The following is a 21,641-nucleotide window of genomic DNA, read 5'->3' as shown; positions in this document are numbered from 1 at the left end:
ACCACAGGATACAAACCTCGATAATCAACACCATGCCTGCAGAAACCCTGTAACACTTTCTTTACCAGCTCCATCTCCTCACCTCAGCCTGCCCTTGCTACCCTCCAGACCGCGTCTCTTCGAGCCAAATCTCATAAAGCGACAATCCTAAAATGGCCAACACAGAGCAAGAACGCCAGAAGATCCTATCTACCCTCTCGAACATCTTCTGGTCCAACACCGACGTCTCCACCGGCGTCACCCACAAGCCCTATGGCGTGGACTGGATCAACCTCGAAAGAAACATGTACCGCCTCTGCGTTCTCCAAGGCAAGGTCCGCGACGGCGACAAGGTCCCTGAGGATCCATGGGAGATGTTTCTGCGCGAGTTTGCGCCGCTCACGAAACGCCCCGCTGGTCAACGACAGCCCTCAAATGCGTACTTTCCCAGCTCGATTTTGCGGTCTTCGGTGGGGAATGCGACTGCGACTGTGACAGCGACTGCCGGTGCGAGTCAGGACGGCCAGCCTCATGTGCGTTTCGAGGTGCCCTTGCTGCGTCGCTCGGATGAGAATCGGCGCAACTTGGGCCGTATTCCGCGTTACTTGAACTGAGGGCAGGCTGAGGCTTGGTTCTATCGTTCCTTGAGGTCTTGTGCGATTGTGAGTTCTTTTTGTCTGGATGGTGGGCGGAAGCTGACACTGTTTGCAAGCGTTTTGTCAAATTGCAATCAAGTTCGATCTGCTGGCGTTGTTTGTGCTATAGCGGGATGGCTGGCTGGCTTGGTACGGATATGCGCTGGGCAAATCTCAGCGTTGTGCGTTTGGAATGGCATGGTCATGGCAATGTTGGTTCTGTACAATAGTCGCTTGCTTGTGCGATGTAAATGCATCCATTCTATGACTGTATGTATTCTGAGTTCTGTCTTCCAATATCTGTCATACATCATTCAACTCTATTCAGTGTGCAAAGGTCTATTCCTCCATCGGCATGTGGAAACACTTAAGAATCCTTGATCAGATGCTTAAACAGCTTGTCAAGGTAATACGCAGATTGCTTAGGGTACCGAGTCTTATCTGGTGAATCAAAGTCGATAAAGGTACACCCGAACCGATCGGTATAGCCCGCAGCCCATTCTGCGTTATCATCAGCATTGCAATTTCGCACGAGACAAGAAAACCTACCCCAGTTATCGGTGAATGTCCAGGCAAAGTAGGAGCGGATATCAACGCCGTCCTCCTTGACCGCACGAGCTAGTGCCCACCCAACATATCCCTCGAAGAACTTGATGCGGAACTGATCGTTGAGAACTCCAGGTGTAGCCGTTGTCTCGCCCTTGGCTGTCGTCCCGTTCTCCGTCACGTAGATGGGCATCTGGTACCGTGACCAGATCCAATTCAGAAGTTTTCGGAAGCCCCAGGGGGCAGCTCGCAGCCACTCCGTGTCGCTCTCTTCGCCTCGAGGGACACCCTGTTTGTTGGAATCATGGATCTCCACGTTCCCCTTGTGGTCGTTAATGTCCGCAGGCGTGGTCTTATGTTTGACGAAGAACGACGTGTACGTGTTCATGCCGTAGAACTCGGAACTCCCAAGCACCAGCTTCGACTCCTCCGGCGTGAACTTGGGCAGACGGTCACCCAGCTGCGCCCTCATAGAGGCCGGATAATCACCCGTCTTGTAGAGCGGGTCCGCGAACCAGGCAATCTCGAACTCGCGCGCGCGCTCAGCGGCTTCTTGATCCAGCGGGTTGGCTTCATCCCATGGCTCGGACCAGTTCCCGTGAAGCGTGATGCCGATGGTCCCCTGCTGATGGGGCTGAAATTCCTGCTTGTAGAGCCGGGACACGTGTCCGTGGGCGACCAGCTCCGTGTGCGCTACGATGAATGGCTCGGTGGACGAGTCACCCCCCTCGTTGCGGTCCCGGAAAGAGGAGCGACCCGGTGCGTGAACGCCGGCCGCATATCCAGCCAGCGTATAGACACCAGGCTCGTTGAATGTGATCCAATGCTTGACGCGGTCGCCGAGTCTCTCAAAACAAACTCGAGCGTAATTGACAAAGTCCGGCACGAACTTGTCCTGGTTCAGCATGCCGCCGTAGCGATCCTCCAGGGCTTGCGGCGTGTCCCAGTGGAAGAGCGTGACAAACGGTGTGATGCCATTACGGAGCAGCTCGTCAACGAGATTCGAATAGTATTCTATCCCTTTCTCGTTGACGGGGTCGTCGCACCCTCCGTGAGGAATGATGCGAGACCAAGAGAGGGAAAAGCGGTATGCATTGACCCCATACGACTTCATGAGCGCCACATCTTCCTTGTACAGATCGTACGAGCGCACCGCGTCGTCGGCAGTGCTTCCGTCCTTTACCTTACCAGGTGTGTGCGCAAAAGTATCCCAGATCGATTGGCCTTTACCGTCTTTATTCCAGGCCCCTTCCACCTGGGCCGCCGCGGTGGCGTAACCATGAAAGAAGTCGCTCCTCAAGACACCTTTGAGATCTTGGACGGATTGCAGGTCCATGTCTCGTCTCTCCAGGCCGTTTGGCGGTCTGTTTCTGGATAGTCTAAGCCAAGTAGAGACTCGTGCAGGAGTCAGAGAAACTCGTAAATGAAAGGCTTAATCCAGCAATAATTGAACACCAGATTCCGTTCACGGTTCTCGTGCAATTTGGCAGGTTTATTCGATCAGGCTTGCTTGCTGTCATTAAGATATCCGGCTAAAATTGAACATTTAGCTCGTCAATTGGCCGGTTTACTCCACCATCCTGTCTCTTCATTGCTGGATAATTCCATCTGGGCATTGACCAAGTGGGGTGGGGTACCCAAAGAGGGGGAAATAAGTGATGTATCATACATCAGATCACTCATTGAAATCTTACAAGTCAGTCGAAAAGAGGACGATGTGCCTGATTCCCCGACTGGAATCTAAACTACGCTACGCTGTCTTTGATGGTAGAAGGATTGGGAGGGGTCAAATCATGGCCGTGGGCGCTCCATCCCACCTGGGAAACCATCCTGGCCCCTGGGGAGTCCCTGCGAAGGCATGCGAGTAAGATGTGCCAGTTGTCATTGCCTACGTTTCTGACTGTATGTCCTTACTACGATTAAAGAGACAGTCGAGCTTCTTGACAGTTATATAGCTACACGCACAGTGCGGAAGTCAAGGCTGAATCCTATGAGATCCCCTGCCCTGGATCTCGATCCGAGGTCCATTGTCAGGAAAGCAAAGGACTGTTTTACGGCCGAATTCCGAGTAGACAGTCACAGCATCCTTTATTTGACCGTTTTCCCAGCTGAAATCTAATTTGAACCCTCCACGAGCGCAGATGTTCCGTAGACACCCAGAACTCCAGGCTCTCGGGCAAGCGGGAAGGAGTCTAATAATTCCCTCCTCATGGGATTGAAGGAGCATCTCCAGGATACCCGCGCCGGCGCCAAAGTTACCGTCGATCTGGAACGGTGGGTGCGTGTCCAATAAGTTGGGCAGGGTTGACTGCGCCAGTAAGAGATCAAGGTGCTTCGCGCACTCCTCAGCTGCCAGCAATCGTGCATGCAGATTGATTAACCATGCTCGACTCCAGCCCGTATGACCTCCTCCATGGGCCTGACGTCTGTGCAGCACGACCGAGCAGGCCTCGGCTATTTTGGGTGTTGTTTCCGGGCTGATGGTGTCTCCAGGATGCAAGGCCCACAGGTGAGAAACATGCCGATGACCGGGCTCTACTTCCGCATAGTCCGCAGCCCATTCTTGTAGTTGCCCGAAAGACCCGATGCGCAGGGGTGGAAGTCGGCGCAGGGCGTCTAATGCTGCCGGTGCAAGCTCAGCGTCAATTTCTAACTCCTTGACACTTTTCAGGTAAGCGCTCAGGACAGCATTCACAATCTGAATATCAATGGTGGAGCCTTCGCACAGGACACCGCGCTCTCCATTTTGATCATAGAACGTGTTTTCAGGCGACAGTGACGGATTCGTGACCAAATACTCTCCGGATGAGTCTTCAACCAAGAAATCAAGAAGAAATTGCACACATCCTTGCAGAATTGGAAACATTCTCTGGAGGAATTCTTTGTCGCAGGTGAAACGGAAATGATCCCAGATATGAACGCAGAGCCAGGCGCCTCCTAGAGGCCAAAGTGTTGCTGGCATCCACGTGTCTACAGGAGATGTATCAGCCCAAATATCGGTGCAGTGATGAGCGACCCAGCCACGGCAGCCGTACATCTTCTGTGCTGTCTCCTCTCCTGACTTCGCAACGCGCTCTAGTAGAGAGAATAAAGGCATCTCACAATCGGAGAGATTGCAGACATTTGCCGGCCAGTAATTCATTTGCAGATTAATATTTATCGTGTATTTACATCCCCAAGCTGGATGGAAGGATGGATTCCATATACCCTGTAGTGTCGCTGGTAAAGCTTTGTCCTCATCCCTACTGCACGATATCAATAGGTAGCGACAGTAATTATGGTAGAGTGCTATCAGACCAGGGTCATGCGAATCCTTGATTCTCTTGTCAGTCGGCATGTCACAGTTGTTGGGACCCAGGTGCATTTCCATGCGACCATAGAGTGATCGGTAGTCGTTCACATGTCGCTCCCAGATCTCGTCAGTAGAGTGCAGCAAAGCTGTGTTCAAATCAGAGGAAGCCTCCTTGTCTATGTCGTCGCAACGGTAAGTGGTTTGCGCCGAGATTAGCACCAGCGCATCTTCAGCATTGACCAGCAGTTTGTTTCCGACTTGAGTGACAGAACCTTGATTATCCGCTGTGCGAACTTTGACCATGCAACAAGCCCTGTTGCTCTTGTGTCCGCCAGGGGTGATATGCATGGTAATTGTCCGGTCTTGTGCTGTGACGTCGTCAAGATATTCATTTGTTTCGTATTCCAACTCACTCATTCGCGTGAGCCGCAAGGAAAACTCCGTTCTCTGGGATGCCTGGACTCGAATGGCAATGACACCGTCGGGGTTGCTGGCGATGACTTCCCGTTGAAGCTTTACGCCTTTGTGCTCATATTCCACACGACTGATAGCACGCTCAATATCCAACGACCGTCGGTAGTTCCGAATATACTCAGGGGCATGACCAAAATCCAGAAACAGAGTCCCCAAGGGTTCGTAATGCCGTTGACTAATGGGATAAGAGAAGAAGGCCAGACGAACCAGCTTCTCCGCCTCTGCATGGTTTCCCTCTCGGATCAGAGACCTGAGACGTGGGAGATACTCAAATGCATCACGAGGAACACGATCTTGGGGTCCTCCAAACCAAACTGAGTCCTCATTGAGCTGTAGCATTTCTGTATCGGTTCGCCCATAGACCATGGCGCCCAGACGGCCATTGCCCACTGGCAATGCTTCCTCCCAGTGGCCAGCAGGCTGCTGGTACCAGAGCTCCGACATTATGGCGTGCAATATCCAACCAAAGGGCCAGTCATCTCGTTTGATCAACGAGTATTGACCTTGATCGTGGTCGTGGATTTATCCCTAGTGACTGACCCATGTCGGTCGTGTCGGGCCGTGAACCGTGTCTGTTTGGTGGAAGGATCAGATAAACCATGGCTAAAACCACAGGACAAGAAGCTATCGACGCTAAAGACTTTAGTGAAAATGCGGAGATTTGTCCGTGGAGAAGGAAACGAATAAGAAGCATTATTTATCCTAACCCGAACTGGTGTGAATCCGAGCGGGGACCTATCAGCGTCAACAAAGCAGGATTCAAAGGCAAAGAAGCCCAAGTTCCCAACAGACGATGCAACAGGAACAGGTCATGTGCCTCCAGTCCTCCAGCATCCGACCAAGTCCCCCGTTTATCGACGGTCTTTGCTATATTCTATACGAGTTGAGCGACTAGATTCCAAATACCCGCTCTGAGAAGATATACACTGTACACAGGACGGCCATGGTCTGCTCTGACCGTCCAAGACCGTTGTTCTACCCCAGGTTAGGAATCCCCCAGACCATGAACTGTCACAGCCCAAGTGCTTGTTTGTAGCTAATCTGAGCTACCAATGCCACTTAGCTTCGCGGAGTACGGCACTATCCATCTAGGCTGGTAGAGACGCGGCTGGACTCGCCTTGTGTTGTCCATTAGCCTTCCATCGAAGTAAGGGAGGCACCTCAATGGCGGAAAAATACCAGCCACAATAAGAAAACCATCAAGGCCAATCTCGCAAATAGGTCATGATTGGCACCCTAGGGACAGCCTATCTCAGCCACGTTATTGACATTCTGCGGCTAAATTCACGAGCTTTATCCATGGACTTTCTACTGGTGCCATTCAAACCATTCTTTCGACCATACCAACTCCGTGGCGAAGGAGGAGCAAGGGCCTAATCGGGTCGACATGTGTTTGTCGCACAAGCAGCGTCCGTCCGACATGATCGGCGACAATCTCATATAGTGGTGTGACCCCAGTAGGCCAGTCAAGGAGGCCGTATCCTCGTCAGCGCCTTATTCTTCGTCTCTTTGCTGTTTAGTTATCCATTTCAAGGGAGTTTCGTTTGTCTCACAAGGCCTTTGGTGTAGTGAGTGCTTGAGCCCTTCATAATGAGTAACCCGATCGATGTCACGGCCACAAAAGAGAGCGAATTGGATGTGAAGAAGGATGAAGCTCATATTGAAGAAGTCGTGCTTGCCAGTCTGACCGAGGAGGACGTTTTTAGGATCTCCCGGGAAGCACTAGATCTTCGGTCTTGGGCAGGTTTCCGCTTATTCTTGATCCTTTTCGTTCAGGGATGCAATCAAGCTGGCTATGGTATTGACTGGGCCGTTATCAGTGGCATCAATGCCTTGCCAGCATGGCACTCCTATTTTGGATTTGGAACTAGCGGAGGCACATACGGCTTGCTCAATGCCTTGATGAACATTGGCTCCGTCTGTGGAGCCCCGTTTATGTCGTTAGCAGACGTAATCGGTCGACGGGGAATCAACTTTCTCGGCAACTTCATTGTGATCGTGGGCGCGGTTCTCCAGGGCTGCGCTGTGAACATGCGAATGTTCATGGCGGCCCGGTTCCTCCTGGGATTCGGATCCGCGCTCCTGTCCAGCTCTCAATATGTGGGCGAGGTCGCCCCGACCCATCTCCGTGGCTTAATCGTCGGCATTTTTGGTGCATGTTTCCAGATAGGCAGTCTGGGCATGACCGGGGCCTTGATTGGCCTGACCAAGATAGAAGGGGACTGGAGCTGGCGAGTCCCACTGCTTCTGGAAGCCGTATTTCCCGCTATAGTCTGTGCTACCATCTACCTCATCACCCCCGAATCGCCCCGTTACTACATCATGCGAGGGAGGAGAGACGCTGCCAAGCGAATGGTTGCAAAGTACCACACGACCAGCGGCGATATCAATGAGCCCATTGTCGAGATCGTCGTATCGCAGATTGAGGCGTCGCTTGAGCATGACCGGACAGGCTTCAATCAGTTCTGGGATTACCGGGTCTTTTTCACGAAGATGGCCCGCTTCCGACTTCTTGTTCTCTTCCTCTACTCCATCTTCCAGCAGTGGAATGGTGGAGGTATCATTACATACTACGTAAGTCACCCCTAAGGCCTCTGGACTGGGGCCGTGAGGTCTTGCTTCTCAATTGACATTGTGCTACTGCAGATGGTCCCCGCTCTGGAAACGATCGGAATCAAGGGTTCGATGCAGCAGCTCGGTATCCAGCTTGGCACCACAGCTGTCTACTTTGTGTTTACCGCTGTAGGAGCGCTCATCGTTGACAAATTCCGCAGACGGACGTTGATCTTCTCGGGACTCGCAAGCATGATCCTCTTCCAGTTTGCCGCTACAATCACCTCCTGGCAGTTTGATGTCACGGGGAACACCGCGGCCGCTGCGTTGACTATCCTTTGGATCTACCTCTACCAGACCTTCTCCGCTATGCTGATTGCCACCATGCACAACCTGTACCCGGTTGAGATCCTGTCTCTGCCGCTCCGTGCCAAGGGAATGGGTGTCTACTCGTTGATCCAGGGCGGTGCGGGAGCCGTCCAAACATACGGCATTAGTATTGGAATCCAGAAGATCGGTTACAAGATTTGGGTGGTCTATATCGTCTACAACTGTATCCAACTCGTTCTGTCGTACTTCGTGTTCCCAGAGACGTCTGGTCTGTCTCTCGAAGAAATTGACGCCGTGTTCGAGACGCCAGGCGTGTCGCCCGTCAAGATGTCCCTGGACATCCAGAAGGCGAAGAAGGAGATGGCGGAAGCCAATCGGGATGAGGAGGTACGACACTGAAAATCATTATACTAGGTACATGTTATGGCTGTATCTATCTCGATCCATGCATTTGGATTTTACGAGTCTCACTATATGATCGGATAGATAACCAACTCTGTGCCAGTAAACTACGTACTTGCATGTGACACTCAACTTGCACAGTATATGAGACTTCGGGCCGACGTCTGGATCTATGTATAGATACTCATGTTCAAGATAATCTTGAAATCCAACATTGACCGCCTCGATAAGGATAGGTATACCCCTTGTGCTACAAAAAACACCACGTACGCACCTGGAAGCAAACATCATCCACGACCGCTGCCACACCGACGTACATCCAAGATAGCTCTGCATCTACCGACATATTCCAATACCGACCCTACAAGGGCAAGAGCGCCACCGCACTAGACCATGTCCATATACTCTTCAGAAGCTTGAACCTGGATGTTCGATTGCACAGCATACGCAAGGAGCCCGTTGCCGGGTGTAGCATTTCGGGCGGTATATATTGCGTCTGACAGTTGAGGACGTGGATTTTGCGGTGTAGTGAACAGGAATGTCCCAATTTTCGAATTTATGGGCGTTGTTAGTGTACCTGATCAAACTCAGACAGTCTTGGTCTGATTTCCCCTAAAGCGAAAAGAGTGCGGCAGTTCTACTGTAAAATCATACTGCCAATATTCCCGAATTCGGATCCGACGTGAAGGCACGTTGAGTATCCCCTATTGATGAGGAGGTTTAAAGAGTACTACTTGTCCATACGACCATGACTCGAATGTGAACAACAACGCATCCAACGGCTACGTGCAGACCAAGTCCGGAATAGAGTGTTAAGCCACGCTTAATGGGAAGTTAAACGGGCTCGAGAGCAAATCAAACGTCCCTGAAAGCAGCGCAAAGGAGTGTTCTGGGTCGATATCCCTGCGCGTTTGCCCCGCGACGGGGATCATGGAAGCTATGATCATGATCGATTGGGTTTCCGTCTAGGACTAGTAACACGGCCACCTACGGTTAAGATCGCCATATTGCCTCCTTCCTGAGAGCGCTAAGACTGACAGGGGCGAGAAGAGAAATTCTATTGTGGTTCTTAGAAGGTAGCCCTGGTCTGTGTGTAACAACCGGATCGCATGGCTAACAACCGAGTCGGCTGGCTTTATTCGGCTGACCAATGTTAGTATGTGTTTGCAGCTCACCACATATGCAAGCAACAGTCATCGAAGCAGCTATGAGATGTTTATATTTGGTCGCCACACCAGATGTGGTCCGTTCGTCAGGGCTGCGAGCTTCTTCACCGACTCAGTACCTCGTCTCGCAGAGAAGACGACAGAAGACTGCGATTTGACACGCTCAATTCTGCAGACCGCTCATGGTTGCGCCGGTGGTATCCTCAAGGTGTCACAGTCCGATCAAATGAGGAACAAACGCCTTCCTGATGGAGCGGTGGCATTGGGCTCCCGCGATAATCACAAGATGACGGGACAAACGAAGTGGGTACTGCCTTTGGCAGAGACGAAGGCAGTTTCAGACATGGAACCATTTTATCTTTTCTCCGCTGTTCCATTGCGCCGCGTTATTGGCAAATGTGCGTTCGGTGGCATCCTAGTATCACCTTGAAAGACATGCCTGAGCGACCGGGATCTATAAAGGTCGCCTGTATCCGCCCAAACATAGAAGGGATATTAGATCCCTTCAACAATAAAAGGTTGGCACTCTCGCAGGGCAGCAGTGAGATTAAAGAAACCGCCACCTCCCATCCCAAGACAAGCTTCTTCTCAACCCACTATTTCTCTCATCCTTACCTCACTAGCGGGTTTCGCGCAGTAGCCCGCATTGAATTGACTGGCTGATCTCCAAAACAATACAAGCCTTACAAGCCCCCGGTATACACCTCGCAGATCTCGCCGAGAGCATTTGAACGTGTCTGACAATTGCAAGCGTCCATAATGCCGTCCAAAGGGAGTCATTCCAACTCTCTACCCGAAGCACGAGGCCTCAAGTACGACGAGTCGGACATGGCACTGTTCCACGCCAAATTGTCCTACCACTCCACCATCGAGGAACGAATGGCTTCGAAAGACACCAACCTGGCGTCCATATCTGAGCATCAGGCCCGGATTCTCAAGCGCTGGGAGATGCTCAAGCAGGTGGAGAAGGAGATGGCGGATAAAGGGAAAAGTCTGTCGCCGGCGGAGAAGAAGCAGTTGGCACAATATGAATGGCGATACAAGCGCCTCGAGGAACTGGCTACCAAGACGACAGGAGGTTGAGATGTCACGGAGGGTGATATGGAAGCCGAGGGTCCATGCTGGTCAAATTGGCATGCATCAAGCATTATCACAGGGAGTTATGGGAGGGTGACCATGCATTACCGGCGTTCATTCTAGAGTTGGAGCATTGCGCATAGCTCGTTTGGCGTCCTACCTGATCAGCTTAGAAAGACAATATGACACTTGATTGGCAATGATCTCTCCCACTTGTTTCAAATGGCTCGGAAGAGTCGGGCAACTGTGAAGCCTCTAAGGATGGCAGGGGAACATCGTCGTCCCTAGCTCTACAACAAATTATCCAAGTCCATGGCGTAGATGTCGTACATGTGCCATTGTAGCAGCTTCCTTCTGCAACAGTAACATGTGCAGCGCAGTTGCAGGCTCAACTGCTCACGTCACCTCTGTGCTCAAAGGAGCCTCAACTCAAGCTATTTGAAAGTGTCACCGGCGGAAGCACAAACTCCTCAACGCATTGTGTGAAACTCGGGTATCATCTGTGCCAGTTTCCCGAACCTGCAGCAAAAGTCTTGGATTTTTGAGCGCTGTCACCATGCTCTGGGGTTCTTCGAAATGACACCAACATGGTGACTCATGGCGTCTTGCATCTTCCCATGTCAGCCATCAAAGCAATTATGCAATCCGTAAAGTGAAAATCCATTTCCTGCGGAAGGCTGCGATCATCGGAGACCTCCGAAGGGTTCAATTCCGGGGCAGTGGGGCACGAACCAGTATAACTCGATTGGGGATGAGCGGGAACGTTGGGAATAGCGACAAAACTGCAGGTGATTGCGATTTGGTAATGGGAAATGGCGCCTTAAGGTGGCTAGGCGGATGGAATAGGAAAGCAGAGACTCAAAATGAGACTAGAGGAATGCAAGACAGAAGAAGGAAGAAGAAGAAGGAGAAGATCACTGGATGGGATCGAGTAATGATTACCTGAGGCAAACACGGTGTATAGGTGGCCTGCGGGGCTTATCGCCAGTTATCGGGCAACTTCTTCTTCCCCCCTCATCCACTGCCAGACTTATATAAAGGGCGTTTCCTGCTGCGATAAAAGAGGATGATCAGACCAGAGCGGAGTTACAAGAAAAAACTGAGTCGCAGAGTTTAATCGCGCATTCAATTCCTCTACTCAATCCAGCAATACCACCGAGAACCTCAACCCAGCTATCCCACCAGCAGCGCTATGACGTCCGATAAGGTGACCTATGTCCCCGCTGAGGAGATCGACAAGGTCTTCGCGCATACCACGAACCTGGCCTCGGCGGGCTTGAATACCAAAGTCCTCGCCTGTTCTGACGAGTTCTTCGCCGCAGCCTCGAACCTGCTCACCCCGACTCCTCCCATCAACCGTCCCGGTGTTTTCGTGCACACCGGCGCATGGTACGATGGCTGGGAGACACGCCGACACAACCCTGAGCCCTACGACTGGGTCGTGATCAAGCTGGGTGTTGCCAGCGGCGCCATCCAGGGCGTAGAAGTGGACACAGGTTTCTTCGTGGGCAACTATGGCGAGAAGGCCGAGGTGCAGGGGACCTACGCGCCCGCCGACAGCGGTATCACGGACGAGCAGATCGCCGACCCCAGCTTCAACGGCTGGACCACCATTCTGCCCCCTCAGCCCTGCGGACCGTCTCAGCGTCGCGCCTGGAAACTCAACGACTACGACCCCGCCAACCCCAAGCCCTACACTCACGTCCGCCTACTGATGTACCCCGATGGCGGATTCGGCCGTCTCCGTCTCTACGGCCACGCGATCCCTCCCCCAGCCCCCGGGAGCGCCGACTCCGCAGAAGCCCCCATCGAGGAACTCTCCTCTGCTCTGCTGGGCGGTCTGGCCCTGACAGCATCCAACCAACACTTCACGCCCATCTCCAACCTGATACTTCCCGGCCGGGGCAAGGATATGGGCGATGGCTGGGAGACCGCGCGGTCGCGCATCCCAGGCTACACCGATTGGGCCATCTTCCAGCTGGGCCTCCCTGGCTCGGTTGCCAAGATCGTCGTCGATACCAAGGACTTCCGCGGTAACTTCCCGCGCGCCGTGCGGGTGCACGGTCTGCTCCAGGGCAGCGTAGCGGCCGGCGAGGTGCCTGCGCATGATCATCCGGATTGGATCCCCCTGCTCAGCGGCGACAAGTTCTGCAAAGCCGATACCGAGCATGTTTACGAGGGTGCTGAACTCGCTGCTGGTGGCGAGGACACCCGCACCTTCACACATGTCAAATTGACCCTGATCCCTGACGGTGGTGTGAAGCGGTTCCGTATCTTCGGCCGGAGAGCCCACCGCGCTTAAGCTATGATCGCATCGACTCCATGCTGAGTGGTCCCGCTTTAGGGGTGGATACTGCCAATAGTTTTCTCCAAATATCTTGCCTTCATTGTACATATTCTTGGATAAAAAATGATTTCGCAGGCAAGTCTTCCAGTAGGAGTAATACTGGAAAGGTCTCGTTGGGCGACCCTCTTCCTTACGCTCTATTCTATCCTGGTACAAAAGTATGAAATGAGAAACCGGCAATAGGAACAACCCTGCCTGAATGGTAACTGAAGACCTAAAACAATAACACCTATTGACAACCGTGTATCCGTTTTCAGAATTGCAATTCAAATCTCGGGGAATATTGCGCGATAACGCGAAGAAGAAATAAAGGCACCCCGAACACGAAATTGAATAAAAGAAAAGGGCGATGCTGCAATTGAGAATGGCTCAGTCTCGGGTGACAGGACTCTTTTCGGACATAGGAGCTAAAGGCATGACAAACAATCGAAAAGAGGAAGGCAGAAGAAAGCAAGCAAGATGGGTGGCCAGATAATTCTGATAATCGCCCGCGTGGCAGGCAATTGCACCCCATAATGCGAATATCGTGAGTCGTAGCGTTCGTGATCATCGCATGGAACAGATAAAAAGGGAAATGAAAGGGTAAAAAGTAGGAAATGCAGCCATGATGCTCTTTGTGCACACATAAGGCAAGCGCTGGTCTAACGAATCGAAGACTCCCATGAAGGCACATTGTGGATGACAGTAATGACGGGAGCGAACAGGCATTTCATCCAGGCATACCAAGATAGACTCGAAAGAAACTAGTAGGGTAGAACCTGATGAGACACTGGACTAGTTCATGCCAGATTAGACCTGCCGCTGATCTTCTCTTCATCGGGGGTCAGTGCAATCACCGGCTCCGAACCGGATGACGAAGTGCTATTCGGAGTGCCAGCTTCGGAGCTGATACTCCCTCTCGCACGCATTGCCAGGCGAGTCTTGGTGTACGTTGGCGCAGGCGCAAGATAGTTGTCAAGCATCTCGCTAAGAACCGTAGAGCGGACCGGCTTGGGCAGGTAATTGTTCATTCCGGCCTCAAGGCACTTCTCGCGATCCCCTTCGATGGCACTGGCGGTCATTGCGATCACGAGAACCTCGTTCACGTTGGGATCTGGGTCCTTGCGGATTTCACGAGTCGCATTGTAACCATCCAGTGTAGGCATCTGCACGTCCATCAGCACCACGTGGAACGGATTGCCCTCCAGAGAGCGCGCCCGCAGAGCTTCGACTGCCTGGCGTCCATCACTGTACGCTTCGCATTGCAAGTTAAGACCGGTAACAAATTTCACGGCGATCTTTTGGTTGATGGGATTGTCTTCAGCAATACAAACACGGATCTGATCGCGAGGGATCATGGTTAAATCACGCGCCATTGGTCGTGGTGCCACCTGGTTCTCCTCTATGGCAGAACCCTTTGACCACGGCGCTTTTGTCACAGAGTCCTTGGCTTTGTTGAATGACAAGTGGAAAGTCACTGTGGTGCCGACGCCGGGAGTCGAATCGAGCCAGATCGCTCCGCCGAGGACATCCTCGATAATGGCCTTGCAAATGCTTAGTCCCAGTCCACTACCACCGTACGACCTCGCCGTGGAACTGTCGGCCTGCGAAAAGGGCTTGAAAAGGCGCGACTTTTGCTCCTCAGGAATACCGATTCCAGTGTCAGACACCGCACACTCCAGACGCACACGATTCTTGCCCTCGCGTGAGACCTTGGCTCGGACGGTAATAGATCCCTTTGGTGTGAACTTATAGCTGTTGCTCAAGAGATTCATGAAGATTTGGTGCAAACGGACAGGATCCCCCAGAACCACGAGGTCTGGTGGAACTTTGTCCAGGTCTTCGATAGTCGCGAGGCCCCGGTCCCGGTGCGTGTAGCGCAAGGCGCGCACGACTTCGGAAATGGTCTCTTTTACATTGAGAGGAACGGTCGATATCTTCATTTTCCCTGCCTCCAACTTCGAGAAGTCTAAAATGTCGTTGATGAGGGTGAGCAGTGTATCAGCACAGACTCGTATAGACTCAACATATTCGTCCTGTTCCTTGTTCAAGTTCGTTCCCTTGAGGAGTTCCGACAAACCAATAACACCGTTCATTGGCGTCCGGAGATCATGGGATATGTTGGCTAGGAAGATTGACTTGGCTCTGGCGGCATCCTCCTTCAGTTTCACGTTGTGCTTGGCTTCTGCTTCGGCCACCTTGGCTTTATGCTCGGCCGCACGAGCCTGCGCGAGGGCGCGCTTCTGTGCTTCAATCATAGCTGCGTTGGTGGCGCTAACTCTGCGGACTTCACGGAAGAGCAGCGCATTGGCCAAAGAGATGCCAATCTGGTTGCAGAGCAGATGAAGCACCACAACATTGCGTTGAGTGAAGGAGTTCGGCTTGCCTTCAATATGAATGACACCCAGGAGGTGGTCTGCCTGCATAATAGGCAGTGCAATGACAGACCTCCCCATGGGATATTTGCTCTGGTAGGCCTCGCTGGCGTTCGAAAATCGATCGTCCTCGAGGAAATTGTGGACAAGAACCTCTTCTTTCGTGCGAATCACGTAGTGACAGATCTGCTGTGCCATCTTATCGTCGAATTCCGACAGTGGAAGACCATCGACAAAGGACCTCTGCCCTTTCTCCAGGTCGCCAGTTGCGGCGACTGCAAAGCCATTGTCGTCAAAATCCGTTGCAATCACGGCAAAATCGGATCCATTACAAGATTCCAAGACGATCTCGATCATCTTGGTCAGGAGTTTATCAATCTGAAGTTCAGAGGACATCACTTGGCTTGACTCAAGTATGCTAGACAGATCGATGATATCTAGTGAGACATTAGTGACACAGGACTTCCGGCTGACGTAGGCTAGTGGACTTACCCAGCCCAACACTAGAGATATCGAGCGAACGCTCCCCCGCAGTGACTCCATTCTGCTCAATCCAACGATGTTTTCTATCATCCCTATCCATGTCTTGGGAAATGGTCATGTCTTCTTGGGCTGTGTTGCGATCGATACCAAGAAGCGAGTCAACAGTCTGAACACCAACATCGGCACATCTGGAGGATGTTGCTGTTTTCAGAAGCCACTCGTGTTTCTCAGTGAGTTGTGATGCTTTGCCAGCAGCACTAATAGCGGCCCACGCGGCTATTGCGTCCTGCATCACAGAACGCGCTGCTCTTTTGGCGCCGCGCCTGATTAGAAATTCACCTGCATACAGAATTGACGTCAGCATCCATTGGAGACAGTAACAAGGTCAAACAGAGAAGAAAGCCTAGATTAAAAAAAAAAAAAAAAAAAAAAAAAAAAAAAAAAAAAAAAAAAAAAAAAAAAAAAAAAAAAAAAAAAAAAAAANAAAAAAAAAAAAAAAAAAAAAAAAAAAAAAAAAAAAAAAAAAAAAAAAAAAAAAAAAAAAAAAAAAAAAAAAAAAAAAAAAAAAAAAAAAAAAAACATCCAGCAATACGTGCACTCACCATGTAGTTCAAGAGCCAAGGCCTCCTCCATCGGCCAACCGTGAATTTGGCAGTGATCGATCGCCGCCTATTTTGCAAGTCAGCTTTCACCCCATCTTCACTTCAGTCATTGCTCTGCAAACTCACCTCGAAAGCTTGAATGGCGGATGTATGATCGTTTCGGACTTCGGCGATTAGGGCTTCAAGTATCAATGACCACATGCCGTAATTGGCATCGCAGGCGCTTCGCGCAAAATCAACCTCCGCCTTATACTTCAACACGGTCTTCAGATTGTCACCGTCCATATATCCACCCGAGGGAAAGTCGTTGTGGAGTGTCAGTAGAGATAGAGCTACGTAGAAGTAGACCACATATCCAACGCGAGCAGACCAGAGCCTAGGAATCGTGTCCATCATCGACATTCCCGCCTCTATCACCTTCGTGTGATGTCCATATAGGAAAAGGGGTATCATAGCTAAGCCCCAATAGATATCCCGAGGACGATCAGCGTTACTGGCATTCGTGTTTAAGAAGGCAATGTATTCGTCAGTACTATGGTGCTCGTCATCCATGATAGTGTTGGGGTTACGGTAGAATGTCTTTCCCTGAAGAGCGCGGGAGACTTGTCTGTAGTCATCTGGTCAGCCCAGTGTTGCACTCTAACTAGCCACACGCGCAAAATACTCACCTGACAGCAAGAAGACTGGCGCCTCCCCGCGTGTCCTTGGACCAATCCGGAATATCGTCAGGACTCTCGGCGCAGAACTGTTCAACTTGACCCATATCGTGTCCCAGCCACAGTCTGGTCATCGCCATCGACGACAGACTGATCAGTGTGATGTAAGGGTCGCCCATCGTGAAGGAAACTTCAACAGAGGTCTCGAGCACTGGAAGTGTGGAGGGCATCGGCACTCGCAAATGGCTGATGTAGAGATTATGAACGATTGTGCCCCTACGCTGAGTCCATGGCTCCGGACAACACTCCAAGAGGGTCAATGCACAGTCATTGAGTTTGGCGGCAAACTCGAGGTCTCTGAAACGACTGAAAGAGATCATGGAGAGGTGGGAACAGCCAATTGAAATTTGCACGAACCCGCCCTTGAAGAGATGGAGGTTCATCATCTCGATAGCCATCCGGTAGAATGTCAACGCATCATCCCAATATGTCACAGCCATTGCCTCCGCCATTACAGCGCCAATGGTAATMATGTTGATATCCTTACTCTTAGGTCTGCGAACGATGACTTCCAGATCGGCGTTCTCAAGGTATGCCTTCAGAGTGCCGTATGCAGCATCGCAAGCTTCGTAAGTAGTAGGCTCCCGAAGGTGGACACCCAGTTCCTCCAGGCATGTGAGAAGCGAGTTCATAGATTTGTAATGATTGCCCATCTGAGCATATATCTTGGCTTTCACAATCCAGGCCCTCGCTTTGCACACGGCGCTCTTGCCATGGGCAAAAACCTCGTCGAGAAGTCGAAGAGCTTCAGTATGATGACCCTGAGACCAAAGCATCTCCGCCGTCGCGATATGCAGGCGTAACGTCTCGTCGTAGTAGACATCGGGATTATTGTCGTCCCAAGGGTTATCCTGAAGCAAAGCAATGCAGTGGCGGAAGTACCATAGCGCGGTTGGCCTAGCACCGGATTGAGAAGCAGTCTGTGCGGCATCCCATAAGATCTTTCTGTAGTCGACTCTTTGAACGACACGAGATCTGACGATTCGGGAAGCAAGGCCAATGTGCCGAGCGATCGCATAGCGACTGCGACTGTCGTGGTAATATTTCATCATCGCCTGCGATATAATGAAATGCATTTTGTCGACGTTACGACCTTCAGTCAACGAGGTCGCCGCTTGTGCAAGTCGATCATTGGCAAATCTGGTCAATGTTAGCAACTATCGGTTGGCTCGCGGAAGAACAGCTCGAGGCAAAGGAAGGGAAGAAAGAAGAGCAAAAAGAACAGTAGAATGGAAAGAGCCCACCTAAACTCGTCGTCGGTCTTTCCTGGGACAATCAAGTTCGCTTGGACAAGGTATTGAAGTCCAACTACTATATCAGCCTCAGACTGTCGGATCATACTAGCATTTTGTGGGCAGGTCAAGTCGACAGCCTCATCGTCCTCGCTGGAATACAGAAACTCGCTGGTAAGCAGTTTCTGAACAAGAGAAAATGGAAAGGGACTACCCAACAGAGCTCCCCATACCATGATGGACCGGGCGGCTACGGGGATTTCCTGGAGGCGTTTTGCGATGAATCCCAGGCCAAGTCCCTCGCCGTACCTTGGAGCGACAAACTCAGTGAAGATACGATCGAGATCAAACTCCCACCTTGAGTTCTTCCAGGAATACCAGATACAGTTTTTGCTGTAGCAGGTCTCAAGCATCAATCTGACGTAGAAAGGATTACCTAAACTCTTTTCCTGGATGACAGCGGCAAGGGGAGTCAACCCGGGATTAGGATCTTGGTGCATCGTAGCCGCTATATATTGCATGATCTCATTCTCCCCAAGAGAGCTGAGCTCTATTCTGGTCACATTAGGGTTCTCAGACTCGAAGAGTGATTTGATAGCCTCGGATTCCAGCTCAGCCTTCCGACTTGTGACGATCAGCACACAAGGAATCTTGGCCCGGAGTATATTCAGAATCAACTCAAGGGTCTCGTCGTCTGCGTAGTGCAAATCATCCACACAAACACAGATCACTTTGAACTGAGATAGAGTCCTGAGAATCTCTAGGAATGTCTCCATCAATCGCATGTTCTTTGACGCGGCGTTCGACAGGAAGAACTCCACGGAGCTTTGTCCATGATCAAGACGAGGCATAGCGAGGCGCTTCGAGGGCTCGGGGCCTCTGGTAGAAACATCCCGGAAAATGTGCTGAGCTACTGAGAGCTTCGGTGAAATTTCGACGTCTTTGCCTCCCGCGGACATCAGCTGCTCTGGAAGCTCCAAGACCCTGTGGAGAGTGGGCCACATTGGTCTTAAGGCCATGCGAACGCTATTGTGGTAATCCGTTGTCACATCACGCTCAGAGAAAATCTGACGCAGGAGAGACGCCAAAATTTTGGCAAAAGGCTCGAAAGGAATTCTCCTGGCACGGTCCAGGCGGGCGATTCCGATGTATCCAAGCTTACGTATTGTTGGCTGGACGCGATTCAAAAGGTCTGTCTTTCCAATGCCAGCAGCACCACTGATCGTAATTACCTCACATTTCCCGTTCTTTCGAAGCTTGTTTGCGGCCTTCTGCCTGGCGCCTGGGACAAGAGGATCCGTATAGGCCTGTGCGTTCGCAACGGACGGAGAATGGCTGTCACGATCTGTGCTATCCAAGGAAGCACGAGGTTCGACAGAACTTTTGGCCTTGTTGGAGACATATCCGGGTTTAGTAGTTGAAAGAGACGACTCTGTGCTGTGCAAAGATTCATGCGTTGAGACACGCCCAAAATTGTATTGGGCGCCATTTGAGTTGGTTCTCGGCGCCAAGTGAAATGAGCCAGAGTCGCTTGAGCCCGACGCAATCTCGAAGCTGTCAACACGGCCGTCCGACACCGAGGAGTTGGACCCCACTCCACTGGAGCTCTGAGCTACCGCCCGGGCTTGCGCAGACTGTTGCCTTCTGTAAACTTTCTCAACCACAGCAATCACTTTGTCATATTCCTCCCGTCGTCCAAACATCCGGGTCGGAAGCGTGAAGAAAGAGGACACGTCGCGCTGAGCAATCTGGAAGTCTTTCAGCGCTTCGCTATCGCCGTCACCAAGAAGCTGAGAAATCTGTGTCAGATCCCTCTTCACCGACGAAATGGTGTGGTAGCGCTCATTGACGGCCTTCTGGGTCATTTTCTGGATAACAGCCGATACCGCGTCAGGAATATCCATCCGCTTGGCTGAGACGGGTGGTAGTTTCTTTCCGAAGACGTTCTGCACAACCTCGACTGGATCAGCTCCCGTGAAGGCTGGCTTCCCTATCAACATGGTCCAAAAGAGCACACCAAGCGCATATATGTCTGTGCGACTGTCCGGTTCAGTAGGCATCCTCCCTGTCTGTTCGGGTGCAACGAATTGCAGCTTGTTCTTGACGCCGAGTTCTCGAGAGAGCGAGGACCAGCCGTCGCTCAGTATATTTTCGAAGGACCTTGCGCCATTTCCTGTGCTAAGAAGCTTTACTGACCCGGTCTCCCGGTTGAAGTGAAAGGCATCCCCCCTGATTTCACCATGCACCGTCTTGAGGCCATAGTGCAGTAGCTCCAAGCAATCACATGCGCCGATGGCAAAATCGAGAAATACAGGAAGAGAAACTTGCTCGTCCGGAGTTGGTATGTTATCGCTCTTGACGCCAGCTGCAAACCACGCAGGTCCAAATGCGACTAGCTCACGCAAGAAGTTCGGGCCTGGCGATTCGAATATGGCAACCAACAGCGGTCCTATATCTCCTGGATCAGGTGGCAGCCGGATAAGATCAATCGGTCGAATAGTGTGATTGCAGTCTGGATCTGACGTCTGCACGATGGATCTCAACATGTGAAACTCCCGCTCGAGTCTCACGACGTGAGACGAGACTCGAGCCACTACTGGCGCCCATACTGGTTCGTGATCTGCACGAGACAATGACAGTTCGCTACTCGATTCGCTCAGGCTACTCCTCCAGTGATGGCGGAAAAACGGACGGGACTCGGCGCGCGGGGAGTTACGGGCTAGGCTAGATGGCCCTGAGGAGGTAGCGGCGGGGGTCGAGACGTCGGATTCTGCACAATGACGAAGACCGAGGACATGCCAATGGTTGTAAGTCGAATGGAATGGCTCAACGGACTGATCCCAAATATAACCGGGGAGCTGCGCAAGCCTCTCGAACAGTCGTGCTGGTGGGAGCGGCAGGTCTTCCCCGAGAATGTGGTTATCCTCCTCCATCTCAACCAACTATCCAAGAATACCTTTTAACTGAAATTTTCTTCTTTTATCAGACAATGGCCATACGTATTCGTCCCAGAGGGCGGATGCTGATGTCGGCTCAGAGAAGACGCTGCGTTTGAAGAGCAGGCATAGGGACGGAAACGGCTCTGTCGAATCGATCGAGGCTAATGAACGTCGGGCAGGATCATCGATATCAATCGTGCGCTTCGCTTCGACAGTCGGCGGCGTAGACTAGATGATGCATATACGTCGAAACAGACGTCACGATGCCGCTATTATCGTTCCCCTGGAACCATATGAGCGTTCAGGACGGGGGCATGAATCTAACATTTGATTATCAGGTGAAACTTTGGTTGGGGTCTGACGGCCTGAGGCCAACAATTTCCCGAATCAGCAACTCTTTAGTCAGCCGTAGTGGGGCATCACGAGACTTGGGCTCATGCTCAGTGCATGACTGCTACCTCTCTACCATACGTAGATTAACAAGGAACAAAGCGTCTGAATCAGCATTTAACCA

The 21,641-nt window shown here is 51.6% G+C and overlaps 7 protein-coding genes across 7 annotated transcripts; 4 read left to right on the top strand and 3 right to left on the bottom strand.

Moving 5' to 3' along the window:
• Positions 1 to 152: 152 nt before the first annotated feature.
• On the top strand, positions 153 to 593 carry Asppvi_006783 (uncharacterized protein; the record flags this gene model as incomplete). Its single annotated transcript, XM_043302681.1, has 1 exon — positions 153 to 593. One exon carries the CDS (start codon positions 153 to 155, stop codon positions 591 to 593), a length of 441 nt encoding a protein of 146 aa, XP_043158616.1.
• Positions 594 to 981: 388 nt separating this feature from the next.
• Positions 982 to 2,496, bottom strand: Asppvi_006782 (glycoside hydrolase family 1 protein; the record flags this gene model as incomplete). The annotated part of the gene is made up of 2 exons (XM_043302680.1): positions 982 to 1,115; positions 1,164 to 2,496. The coding sequence occupies 2 exons, from the start codon at positions 2,494 to 2,496 to the stop codon at positions 982 to 984; spliced, it is 1,467 nt and encodes a 488-aa protein (XP_043158615.1).
• A 639-nt stretch (positions 2,497 to 3,135) lies between these two features.
• Positions 3,136 to 5,370, bottom strand: Asppvi_006781 (glycoside hydrolase family 95 protein; the record flags this gene model as incomplete). Its single annotated transcript, XM_043302679.1, has 1 exon — positions 3,136 to 5,370. One exon carries the CDS (start codon positions 5,368 to 5,370, stop codon positions 3,136 to 3,138), a length of 2,235 nt encoding a protein of 744 aa, XP_043158614.1.
• A 1,146-nt stretch (positions 5,371 to 6,516) lies between these two features.
• Positions 6,517 to 8,208, top strand: Asppvi_006780 (putative MFS sugar transporter protein; the record flags this gene model as incomplete). The annotated part of the gene is made up of 2 exons (XM_043302678.1): positions 6,517 to 7,500; positions 7,573 to 8,208. The coding sequence occupies 2 exons, from the start codon at positions 6,517 to 6,519 to the stop codon at positions 8,206 to 8,208; spliced, it is 1,620 nt and encodes a 539-aa protein (XP_043158613.1).
• A 1,928-nt stretch (positions 8,209 to 10,136) lies between these two features.
• Asppvi_006779 (uncharacterized protein) lies at positions 10,137 to 10,460 on the top strand (the record flags this gene model as incomplete). The annotated part of the gene is made up of 1 exon (XM_043302677.1): positions 10,137 to 10,460. The coding sequence occupies one exon, from the start codon at positions 10,137 to 10,139 to the stop codon at positions 10,458 to 10,460; it is 324 nt and encodes a 107-aa protein (XP_043158612.1).
• Positions 10,461 to 11,646: 1,186 nt separating this feature from the next.
• Asppvi_006778 (allantoicase) lies at positions 11,647 to 12,756 on the top strand (the record flags this gene model as incomplete). The annotated part of the gene is made up of 1 exon (XM_043302676.1): positions 11,647 to 12,756. The coding sequence occupies one exon, from the start codon at positions 11,647 to 11,649 to the stop codon at positions 12,754 to 12,756; it is 1,110 nt and encodes a 369-aa protein (XP_043158611.1).
• An 824-nt stretch (positions 12,757 to 13,580) lies between these two features.
• Positions 13,581 to 21,121, bottom strand: Asppvi_006777 (putative sensor histidine kinase/response regulator; the record flags this gene model as incomplete). Its single annotated transcript, XM_043302675.1, has 6 exons — positions 13,581 to 15,592; positions 15,648 to 15,977; positions 16,241 to 16,307; positions 16,367 to 16,847; positions 16,909 to 18,096; positions 18,201 to 21,121. 6 exons carry the CDS (start codon positions 21,119 to 21,121, stop codon positions 13,581 to 13,583), a joined length of 6,999 nt encoding a protein of 2,332 aa, XP_043158610.1.
• Positions 21,122 to 21,641: the final 520 nt, after the last annotated feature.

Source organism: Aspergillus pseudoviridinutans (genome assembly GCF_018340605.1).
Source record: "Aspergillus pseudoviridinutans IFM 55266 DNA, scaffold_4, whole genome shotgun sequence".
In the NCBI taxonomy this organism is placed as follows: Eukaryota; Fungi; Ascomycota; class Eurotiomycetes; order Eurotiales; family Aspergillaceae; genus Aspergillus; species Aspergillus pseudoviridinutans.
The sequence above is the reverse complement of the archived record's forward strand: the minus strand, read 5'-3'. Positions and strand labels throughout refer to the sequence as shown.